The 12,283-nt window shown below is 43.9% G+C and overlaps 1 protein-coding gene across 1 annotated transcript in view; it reads right to left on the reverse strand.

Moving 5' to 3' along the window:
- The window catches only part of SLC46A3 (solute carrier family 46, member 3), a 16,322-nt gene extending 6,786 nt beyond the window's left edge, over window positions 1-9,536 (reverse strand). Inside the window, exons 1-4 of the mRNA XM_011999992.1 lie at window positions 9,349-9,536; window positions 8,418-8,630; window positions 3,470-4,340; window positions 1,563-1,646 (exon numbers count right to left, since the gene is read on the reverse strand). Of these exons, the coding sequence (XP_011855382.1) occupies window positions 1,563-1,646; window positions 3,470-4,340; window positions 8,418-8,606 (1,144 nt within the window). The 5' untranslated portion in view covers window positions 8,607-8,630; window positions 9,349-9,536. The remainder of the gene's footprint in view (window positions 1-1,562; window positions 1,647-3,469; window positions 4,341-8,417; window positions 8,631-9,348) is intronic.
- Window positions 9,537-12,283: the final 2,747 nt, after the last annotated feature.

Raw genomic sequence — 12,283 nt, forward strand, 5'->3', positions numbered from 1 at the left:
CAGGAACCTGTAATCCCAGCTACTCAGGAGGCTGAGGCAGGAGAATTGCTTGAACCCAGGAGGTGGAGGTTGCAGTGAGCTGAGATTGCACCATTGCACCTCAGCCTGGACAACAAGAGCAAAACTGTCTCAAAAAAAAAAAAAAAAAAGAAAGAAAGAAAGCATATTTTTAATTTATTGAATTATGTAGTCTTCTCCAGTGTTGACTAAACGGGTAAAAATACAGTAGCATAATTATGAATTATTCATAAATCAAATAAGTACATTCATAGCACTGGGCTAAGATATGACATTAAAGAAAGTGCCAATGTCTAATAAGATTCATATGATACAAAAGGGAAGGAGGACAACCCCATATGCCTGATATCTAACTAGTAACTAGTTCTCACTGAACATTTAATTTTTGTCTTTGCTGCATCCTGGTTATTCTCTGCCCACCCCTTCAACTGTCTGACTTTGTGTGCCCTGCTCTGTGCTTGGGAGGCTGACCCCACAGATGTATGGCTTGGACTTTCGTGCTGGCCTGAGTTCCTGCTGCACTTGGTTAAAAGGGTGAAACGGGGGAAAGGGTACGATGTTTCTTCTCTGCTTCCTATCTGGGGCATCTCTCTGGCTGCCCTGACAATGCCCACTCTCTATAATGGCCTTCATGAAAGTCGCTCGATTGAACCAGCTGAGTGGGACCACGTTTTCTGCCAGGACTCTGAGTCAGGCCCAGCTGTGACATTTGTAGGGGCCAGTGTAAGAACATGATTAGAGGCCTCTATATTATATTCTAAGGATTTTAAAGTTATTTGAAATCTGGCTAACAAACTGTTAACTAAAATATATTATGCCTTCGTAATGTGAAAAATATCCCTTTGTAATGAATGATCTAGAAGACCAGCACACACAGAGGCTTCTCAGACGTTTTCAGAGTTCCATGTAGGAACAGGGTGGCCCAGGGTGAACTGGCCCTCAGCCTTTGGTGCCCAGCTGGAGCCCACCCCCATTCTGCTCTACCCTTTGCACCACCCTACTCAGAAAGGGTCATTTACATGTGGGTGTAGAGCACCCCCATCCTGCGATTCCAAGGTCCAGCCAGACCCTCTATAAGGAGTCGCCCCTTGGCTCCTTCCTTGGTCTACAGGTGAGCACACTGGGCACCGTCCACCCTCGGGAGAAGGTGACTGAGGAAGAGGATCATCTAGGCCCTCACTGGACATGAGCCCAGAACTGTCTGGGCTGGGAATTGCAGGGATCCAGGTGGGCAGAGTTCAGTCTAGAAGGAAGGAGATGTGGTGAGCTCCCAGTGGGCATCTCCCACCTGGCGCTGAGGTCTCCTTTCTTCTTAGGGCGGGGCACGGCCCAGAGCCCGGCGAGCTCTCTGAAGTACAAGGCCCTAGGCAGGGGCTCCCTTACAAGAATGTAAGCCTTTTCCTCACAGAGCTTACCACTTTATTCAAAAGGAGATCCGTGCATAAAAAGGGCTGTAGAATATTCTGAAGCATTACACATTGTTGTACACAGATTTGAGTTTGTAAAGATGGTAGATTCATATTTCTTAAGCAAATTAAACTCACCTTGTTCAGTCGAATGAACCACTTTTGACAACATGGACCGGAGAACAGAGAATGGCACAACAGCGAAAAGGAAAGGCGCCCTGGCTGTGAGAGAAAGGGTTCAACATCACTGGCGTGTTCTGAAAGCCGACGGCCAATTTAAAACAGGAAACACTTTCACGCTGCCTAAATGTTTCCTTTTCTACAAGCATCCTAACTCATTGTATCTAAAAATGGAACGAATTAATTGTAGAACTCTGTTTGATGAACTAAAGTAGACTATGGACAGGTCAGTTTAAGGCTAATTCACTCGAGAGTTCCTATTCCAGTACAAACAACAAGAGATCAGGTAGTTTTTAGGTCTAGATCTATTTATATAATCTGCCGATTAAGACTGATCTGCTGGCCGGGCTCAGTGGCTCATGCCTGTAATCCCAGCACTTTGGGAGGCCGCGGCAGTCGGATCACCTGAGTTCAGGAATTCGAGACCAGCCTCACTAACATGGAGAAACCCTGTCTCTACTAAAAATACAAAATTAGACAGGCGTGGTGGCACATGCCTGTAATCCCAGCTACTCGGGAGGCTGAGGCAGGAGGATCGCTTGAACCTGGGAGGCAGAGGTTGCAGTGAGCCCAGATCGCACCACTGCACTCCAGCCTAGCGACAGAGTGAGACTCCGTCTTAAAAAAAAAAAAAAAAAAAAGACTGGTCTGCTTATTTTCCTAATTATGTATTAACCTCTTATTTAGCAAATTGTGACTGCGAATTCGTTTTTGTTTGTGCTTTTTTCAGACTTGGCACTCTTAGTGTTAGCATGCCTTTATTATATTGATTCATTTATTGGTAAACTGGTTCTTTATCATCTTGCCTGTTCATCTTTGTGGCAGAATAACTTCATAAACACAAATTACCTCTGGTCTTCAGTTATGACCCTTAATAGTCAGTAGTTTTAATTACATCATAAAATAGTAAAATATGACATTAGCAGATCACTTTACAGTTCTCAAAGCGTTTTCACATAGGTTAACTTACTTGGCCTTGGCAGCTCTTAGGGAGACAGGGAGAAAAACTGGCCATTATTGAATGGTAGGGATTGTGCTAAGCGAGTGCTTGACAGCTACCTAATATTCACTGTAATCCTCTAAATTCGGTAGTACCATGCCCATTTTACAGATGAGAAAATTAGGGCTGAGAGTAGTTCAGTAACTTTTCTAAGACCATCTAGGACTATAGAGGGAAGTTGGGCCCAATTCTGTTTGGTCACACTGCTTCCCTGCAAAATAATAAGGGGTTAACACCTTTATTAGAGAAAAGAGTAAACTGGACCTTTCCCAGAGTCTCATTTTATAGTTCCATAGCCTTTTCCAATGCAGTATCTCATTCAAATCCTGCAAAAACCGTTATGAGGTAGGTAGTTAAGGAAGCAGGCTAATTTGCCAACCAGCAATTCATCAAAAATCAATTTATGAAATGGCCAATTTGCTGAAAGATCAATTTGCAAAACCTGTCTTTAAAAAATTTCTTCTTGAATATATTAAATTGACATAGTTTTTTGTCTTGTATTTTTAGTATACTTTATATCATTGTCCTAAATATTTTTATGGAAAGTAGTCTTCTTAGTAGCATTTTAAGAAATGTTCACTTTAATGAAAGCTATGTTGAAGAACGGACTCATAACAAGAACATTCCTGAAAACAATTTTGTGGCAAATATACAAATTTGGGAAATGCGGTTATTCAGTGAATTAAATTTTTAAAAGCAAATTTGGCTTTCAGCTTATTGACTCCTGGCAAACTAGCTATTGCCCTTTAATTGAACTAGAATGGCTTAAATAGAGGGCTTTATATTAAAGTTTTTCCCCCAGTAGACAATAATCATTTTATATGAATATCAAATACATAGTTCTAAAGCTACACTTGGAACTCACCTAAAAACATCATCAGTGTTGTCTTGGCGAACGCGGTCATAGCCATTCCTGTCATCGTGGTAAAAATCCCAATGAAGGCCATATGAATATCTTCCATACAATAAGAAAAAAGCCATATTCCTAGGAAACTAGTCAAAAAAGAGGCACTATTCAAAGCTGATCCATAACCTATGAAAACTTCATTCCAGCAGAGTGGGGAATCCAATTCATAAAGGATAAAAATTGGGCCAATGCCAATTACCACAAAAAAATAAGTGATCATTGTAAAAAGTAACAAACAGAGTAAAAATCGTCTCTTACTGGAAGCATTTTTAAAAAGCATGTAAGTTCGGTAAAATAGGTTTTTGAAGCCTTCACTACATGACATAGTAACATTCTGAGATGAAAACTCTTTCACTGGATCACCAAGAAAAAATAAAATATAGATGAAATTAACAGCAAGAGAAACAGCAATAATTAGAAACGACCACCCAAAACCTAGCCCTCTAATAAAATAGCCAGATAACAGTCCTGTTAGTCCAGTAACAAGTCCAACTAGAAAGTCAATGATAGCTATTCGAATTGTTTTTTGTTTGTGTTCTTTACACTGATCAACTATATAAGCAAAGCAGGCTCCCCAAAATGTGGTATAATTGCCACAAAATGCACCAACGAAGGTAGATACAATCAAAAGCTGGAATGGAAAGGCAAAATAACAAAGCAAACAGAGCCAAACGCTGGTTGCAAGAACACCAACGGAAGACAAAATCATAGGGAATTTTCGCCCGTAGTGATCACTAATAGACAGAAGTATGAATGTAGACACCAGACCAGGAATTAATCCACTTATGTCCATCTGCAGATTAAAACGTGACACTTTTTTCTGAACTTCCTGCAAAGAAATAAAAAAGAAATGTGTTTACAATAGTTTAAACAATGTGCATACAAGTATCATGGTGCATGCTTTTTGCCCTGTGGCCAATAGGTTATGGATGAGGAATCTCTAGTGCATGGGCAGGACTAATACAGCTTACATTTTCATCCAGTTTACAAAGCAATACAGACTGAGTATCCCTTATCTGAAATGCTTGACACCAGAAGTGTTTCGGATTTTGGATTTTTTCAGACTTTGGGATATAATGAGATACCTTGTGGATGGGACTCACATTTAAACACAACATTCATTTATGTTTCATATGTACCTCATACATATAGCCTGAAGGTAATTTTATACAATATTTTAAACAATTTGTGCATAAAACAGTTGCCATTGAGTACTTGTGTGTGGAATTTTACACTTCTGGTAAAATGTGGTGATCAAAAAGCTTCAGATTTTGGCCGGGCGTGGTGGCTCATGCGTGTAATCTTCATATTTTGGGAGGCCGAGGCAGGAGGATCACTTGAGGTCAGGAGTTTGAGACCAGCTTGGCCAACATGGTAAAACTCTTATCTCTACCAAAAAATAAAAATAAAATAAAATAATTAGCCTTTATTTAGGGAGAGCTTGGCTGTTTCTCTTTTTTTTTTAAACCTATGTCTTCACAGATAGATTAATGAGAAACATATTCCTTTATTTACTAAATAAAAGAACATTTAGAATAAGATAAAATTGAAAGAGGAGCCTTACATTGTCTACAGATGGTAGCATGCCATGGCTGAGTGTAGCGGCTTACGCTTATAATCCCAGCACTGTGGGAGGCCGAGGTGGGAGCTTCGCTTGTGCCCAGGAATTTGAGACCAGCCTGGGCAACATAGTGAGACCCTGTCTCTAAAAATAAATTAAAAAAAAAAAAAAAGGCCAGGCACGGTGGTTCATGCCTGTAATCCCAGCACTTTGGGAGGCTGAGGTGGGCGGATCACTTGAGGTCAGGAGTTTGAGACCAGCCTGGCCAACATGGCAAAACCCCTGTCTCTATTGAAAATACAAAAATTAGCCAGGCATGGTGGCTTGTGCCTGTAGTCTCAGCTATTTGGGAGGCTGAGGCAGAAGAATTGCTTGAACCCGGGAGGCAGAGGTTGCAGTGAGCTGAGATTGTGCCATTGCACTCCAGCCTGGGTGACAGAGTGAGACTCCATCTCAAATAAATAAAAATAAAAAGTAAATAAAGGTGGTAGTATGTCATGACCTGAGGAGTAAGATAAATTCAACTTCCAAGGACCAAAATGACAATGACAGATGACATACACACACAGATTGGAAGATGTGTCAATCATTACACTAGTTATTTGATGGAAGGAATTTTGCATGATCTTAAAACATTTTTTGCTTGCCATTTCTCTGTATTTTCCAAAGTCAATATAAAAAGTGTGTGCCATTTGTATACTGGGAAATGCTAAGCTGATTTAAAAAACAGATTTAAACCTTTTTTAGTCATTGAATGAATCACTGAAGGCAATGGTGGTGCCTCCTGGGAAACAAACATGTTCCTTTGTCCTAAGGAGCAAACGGAGCGTAGGCCGCCACTCCAGCGTGGGTGGCACTCCAGCGTGGGTGGCACTCCAGCATGGGTGGCAGGGTGAGGCTGGGGTGGTTTCTGGTTCCCGGAGGTCTAAGAGCACCAACTTTAAGGGAAGGGATCCAGAGTAGTAGGTTCTCTTGAATATTAATCCAATCAAGAAACAACAAATGAAAAAGTCAATTTGAAAATTTGGCAAAAATCGTTGACATGAGACCACTGCTCTGGGCAATAGAGGGCGCTCAGCAGCTGGGCCAGGCTGGAGGTGGCCAACACTTGCCACCTGTACGGTTGCAGAAGCCACCAAGCTGGCTGGACCAAGGCCTGTCTTCCCTCATTCCAAGAGGGCAAGAGCCGCGGACTTCCCCAGACATTGTAGTCCTCTCCTCCCAGGTCCCTCCCACTGCAACCAGGGGGCCTGCTCCTAGCGGTCAGCTGAAAGAAAGCACAGAATCAAATACAGAAATTGATGAGCCTATAAGGAGAGATTTGTTAAAGGATACAAAATTAAGCTAGACAGGAGGAGTAAGTTACAGTGTTCTGTAGCACCACAGGGTGACTGCAGTTAACAGTAATACATTATATAGTTTCAAAGACCAAGACGGAGGATATTGAATGTTCCCAACACAAAGAAATGAGAGATGTTTGAGCTGATGGATATGCTAATTAGCCTGATCTGATCACTATACATTGTATGTATCAAAACATCGCTGTATGCGCCATGAATATGTACAATGATTATTTGTCAGTTAAAAGAATAAAATAATGCCGGGCACGGTGGCTCACACCTGTAATCCCAACACTTTGAGAGGCCCAGGCAGGAGGCTCACTTGAGGCCAGTAGTTCAAAGCCAGCCTGGGAAACAGAGCAAGACACTGTCTCTACAAAAAAAAAAAAAAAAATTAAAAATTAGCTGAGTGTAGTGGCAAGGGCCTGTAGTCCCAGCTGCTCAGGAGGCTGAGGTGAGAGGATCCCTTGAGCCTAGAGTTCAAAGTTGCAGCGAGCTATCACCACACCACTCCACTCCAGCGTGGGCAGCAGAATGAGACCCTGTCTCAAAAAGTACCATACATGCATAAATACACAATAAACAAAAAACACTTCAGGTGATTCCAATGTCAAGGTTAAAAAACACTGTGTGAGAGGTTCCAGGATGGGACTCAAGTATGTATATTAACAAACGTCTCCAAAGCCGAAATCTGAAGAGCATCCCTACTGTAGGACCCCAATTTTGAAACTAAGAGGGTTTGTTCAACTCTATTCTGTTTATGTGTGTTTTTCTCAACCTGGAGAGGCTCTGGGCTTCTCAGGTGCAGAGCCATTTTGCCTATCCTTGTCACCACAGGATAATGCGTTCTATGACAGAACCTTGATGTCTTCCAGGCTGTTCAGAAATAATCACTTCCAAGAAAACATTTCCCATGGGAATGCGGAAATGAGTAAGATTAGGGGTTGTGCCAAACTGTCTAGCCTCACCCCAGCAAGGTTCCACCTGACACCTCGGGAAGTGCTAGAACCTTGCCTCTCGGGTGATTTGCCATTTCCTCCTTCTCAGGCTCTTCTCCCGGTCACAGGGACTCTCAGAGCCAGCAGGAGGTGACTCAATTCCTTTTAACTGATGATCTTTCACTGGGAAGGCAGCACCACTCCTTTACAATCACAAAATAGCCCCAAGAAGAAGAGTTTAGAGTTTACAGGTGTGATTTGTTTCTGAGGCACTGTAGAAAAAAAAAAAACCATTTCCAAACCTGGATTCTATCTCTTTGCATTTTGAAATGATAGACTTTTGTCAAAAACTGCCCAAGGGACCAGGAGAATGGTGAAGTGCATCCTGTTTTACACACAAAAAATTGGGGAGGTGGCTGGAGAGGGAAGAAGAAAGCCTCCTTAATATCTGGCTAAACATTTTTGGTGTCAACGGCGGGGCGGGGGAGGGGGGTACTCTGCACTCCAGATGTCCTCACATAGCTGCTCCTTAACACGTGACAGCCAAGGCTGATTTGACACGACACCACCACCACACAATAAACGCTCCTTCACCCCACCCTATGACAGACACTGGCCCACAATCTTCAGTGATGCGCCACTTTCTAGAGTCCCTGAAAACTGGGACATGCAGAAACAGTAAAAGGATTGGGGAAGAAGAGAGCCACCCCTGTCCACCAAGTGGCCCATTCCAACCTGCCCTGCCCCAATTTTCAGACTTTTTTTTTTTTTTTGGACAAAGGAAGGAGACAGCCATAGAGGAGATGACACCGTGGTGACATTTTCTGAGAGAAAGGAGAAGAGCTAGTGTCGCAGAGGAGGAGGGTGTTTTAAGAAGAGGCAGATTTGAAAGGTGTCAGGAAACTTCAAATGGGGTGAGGTCCCAGTAAAGGCCATTAGGTTTGGGAATTAGGACTTCGATGGCTGCCCTAGGGAGAGCAATGGATGATGAGTTCAGGGTCCTCTGACTCAAAAGCCCCGTACACATTCCCTTTTTATTAAATACTATGGATATTGTAATTTCTTACCTCCTGGAATGCAAAAATTGGACTGCTTTTGTTTTTTTCACACTCAGAAATATTGCTATCAGATGAAAACGTGTAGTTGCCAGTTTCTTCCCATATTCTCCGGTAAACATATTGCGTTGTCAGCGGACTGGTCAAAGTCATAGCAAATGCACTAAGGAAAATGGCAGGTTCTACAAATAAAATCTTCATATTGCCTGGGTAGGTAGCTGTATTCTATAAAAAGTGAAAACGGAGAAAGATCATCTGTCTCATCCCAGAGGCTAGATATTCAAAGATGGGGAAGTTTGAGCAATTTCGTGGAGTAAATGTTTAAACAAGCAAACCAGAGAACAGAAAAGGCAGTAAGCACTTTCTCAGAGAATAACTTTTACTCTGGAGTAGAGTACTCTGTAGCAACCTGACGCTGCCGTGCTTTCCATTTTTATGATTACGACATTGTAGGACTCCAGCCGCCTTTGAGTCTTTGAAATAATAAATTGTCACCATCTTGGTTAGCCAATGATCACAGTACAGTTCCCACACTGTATACGGCCAACTGTTTTTTCATAAGTTCAACAATGAGGTTCCTTTTGGGAAGCCACAGTTGCACAACTGTTATTGTTATTTTGCTGCGTGTTAACAACGGACAGGGAGGGGGCGTTTTAAAAAGCAGCTCCCAATCAGAAGGGCCTTATTTTTAACTCACCCCACGATTACCGTCTTCCTGCCAGGCTGGGCTCAGGTCGGGCCGTGCGCGGGGCTGTCGCCTCGGATGCCCTGCGCTCGCGCGCGCCCGGGTTCAAGGGCAGCCTCTGGACTGGGGCAACGGAGGACGCGCCGGGGACAGTAACCTCGGGCTGCGCGGCCGGCGCTGGGGTGGGGAGGGGACTTTCCCGTTGAACTCGACCAAATTACCCTTGTCGGGGAGTCTCAAGCGTATTGTAAAGCAAACCACGGCAAGCGCACTTCCGCGTCCCGAGTGACACCTGCACGGTTCCCCGCGCAGCCCTCGGCTTCCTCGCGGCTCCGCGGACTTGGCCTCAGCGCGGCGGGGTGGGGCACGCGGCGGCCGCTCCTTCTGCGCAGTGGACAGTTGGCCGATCGGTGCCTCTGTCGGTCGGTCCGCGGCCCGGCCAGCGCTCGGCGGTGACTCGGCCGCAGCCCGCTGAGCATCGCTGTCCGCCCAGGAGGCGGGGTCGGCTGCCGCGGCGCTGTCACTGTTCTACCCGGGTCTCCTGCGATTGGGCCCAGCAGCCGGTGCCCCAGCGGCGATTGGTCCACCCCGACGTCACTCTCCCCCGGAGAGTGGCTAGTGGATCGTGCACCCACCCTCGGAGGTCCGGAGTGGATCCCGCGCGGCGGAGCAGCCACTCATCACCGCTGTTGGGTGCTGGGCCGCGCCGCAGGCTCAGCGGCTCTGGAGTTGCAAAGCGTTTCTGAATCCGAATAGCGTTTCTCATATAAACACATAAAATAACTGTTGCAAAAGTAACATGTTTGGGTTGTAGCCCCCCCTCAGGATCCCGGTGGGCCGGGCAGGTGCCCGCAGAAGAGGGGAAGGGGCGCCGGTGGAGGGCATAGGAAAGAGAGTGTTCAATGCAGAGTTAGTGGAGGGTTGGAATGTGGTCGCTGGCTCTTCCTGGGGAGGGGGACTTGGGCAAATCGTTAAATTTTCATGAACCTCCATGTCTTTATCTGCCATGTGAGGATAATAACAGTCTTACAGGGTTGTCTAAGTAAACACTCAGCAGGTATACACAACATAACCCCTGGACATAGGAGGAGCTGTCAGTGCTCTCCAATAAACCCACCAAGAACACGCTTGTAGTGAAAGAATTGAGCTATTACTTCTTGAAGCCAGGAGGAATGCATGCGTGAGGAACCGTGGGGGCACCTCAGTAAGAAGGTGTTAGATTTTACTATGGGCTTGTGTTATGTGATTTTGGGAAGAGTTCAAGAAAGCAAGGCCTTACTCTGGATTGGTTGCTGTCAGGAAGTGGCAGTAATTCTATGATTGGGTATCTTAATAAGTCTTATTTGAAAGGAGTCAAGACTAGACAGAGGCTAACGCCATGAATGATAAAGAAGCAGCAGTCACACATATTTGTCATTTTTGTGGTTTAGACAATGCCTAAATTTTGTCCGTGTTCAGACAAAATTACGACGTGGTCTTGTTTTTGTTTTGATCATGGTTACAGAATGCTCTTGTCTGACTTTGGTGTTCTGTGAAATTGTTTTCATTAGACAGAACACCATGGTCCAGAAAAGTTCTTAGCAACACCAAGGCCCAGCTGATAGTTCCAGCACCTGGATGTCGGAGCTGCTTTCTCTTCCTCAGCACTCCTTAAATGACAGTTATGTCACTGAATGTAGAGTTAAACGTCTTTGGTTTGAGTCCTAATTGCTACTTAGTAGCTGGTAGCCTTGGACTTGCCACTTAATCTTACTTCTCAGCTTCTTCAAATCAGCATTTATGAAGCACTTGTTATGAGTTTCAAACAATGGAGCATGAATATTGGAAAGAAGATATACAAACACGAGTAAGATATAGTTTGCAAGGAAGACATAATATTTTACATTGCAGTACTTTGTGCTAAGAACTAGATTATTTTAAATGGCACTTAGAAGATATCCTTTTTTTTTTTTTTTTTGAGGTGGAGTCTCGCTCTGTCTCCCAGGCCGGAGTGCAGTGACAGGATCTTGGCTCACTGCAACCTCCGCCTTCCGGATTCAAGCAATTATCCTGCCTCAGCCTCCTGAGTAGCTGGGGTTACAGGCGTGCGCCACCATGCCCGGCTAATTTTTGTATTTTTAGTAGAGGCAGGGTTTCACCATGTTGACCAGGATGATCTTGAACTCCTGACCACAGGTGACCTGCCCGCCTCAGCCTCCCAAAGTGCTGGGATTACAGGCATGTGCCACTGCACCTGGCTGAAGATGTCCTTTCTTATGGGGCAAAAATAATTAGTGTCCAATATACTTCCACGCTTTGCATTCCTACTCTTCCACATGAAGAAGAAAGCCAGGTCTTCTTAATGAGTTCTGCTGCTGATCTCCATGGTGACAATAGTCATTATGGAAGCCTTTTTTTCCCAAGTAATATTAAGTGCTTCAGTATGTATTAAAGAAGCTTGACTCTTAATTGTCACTCTATTGGGCACAGTGGAGTAAAAACAATTCTAAAACCAAGTATATGGAAACCATCAAGACCTGTCACTCCCGTTTCTGCACAGCTATTGTTGCTCCTCACAGACTCCCACTCCAGTCTTCTTCCTTCAAAGACTCTGAGAGAAGAAATAAAACATAAAAGCAAGTGTGCAAGGGGCAGTGGCCATTCACCAGGCATAATCTCCCTGGCCGTGTTTCTGAAATGTAGATCAAGAGGTGTATTCTTCGGGAAAGGGGTCTCCAGGATTTTGAAATCTTATGTTTTCATTTAAATGACCTAGAAATTTTAATGTTAGCATATTATGAATTGTGTTGTAATCAAGTACTGACATTTTATTTCAGTGTCTATATTTGTATTTCTGCTTATGGTCACATTGGCTCCAAGCAGCCGTACCTAAATGATGTCTGACTAATGAGAAAATAAGTGGACTAAATATGTAAATGAAATGCCCAAACTAAGTGAAGTCCAAACAATGTCATATCATGCTCTTCAAGAGAAGTTTCCATAGTATTCCAATAAGAGGTATGGATGGGAGACTTAAGTCATCGCCTTACACACAAATAGACATACTGAACTCAGAAGAACACATACTGTGCTGGGCAGTGCCATGGTCAAGTGGCAAAAGCCAAAATGGAATAGAGTAGCTATGAGATTTTGTTGGTCTCAAGAAGAAAGTGACTTGTTTACTTCTGATCAAATCAGCAAAGTAAGATGTGAT

Source organism: Mandrillus leucophaeus, unplaced genomic scaffold (genome assembly GCF_000951045.1).
Source record: "Mandrillus leucophaeus isolate KB7577 unplaced genomic scaffold, Mleu.le_1.0 Scaffold61, whole genome shotgun sequence".
Lineage (NCBI taxonomy): Eukaryota > Metazoa > Chordata > Mammalia > Primates > Cercopithecidae > Mandrillus > Mandrillus leucophaeus.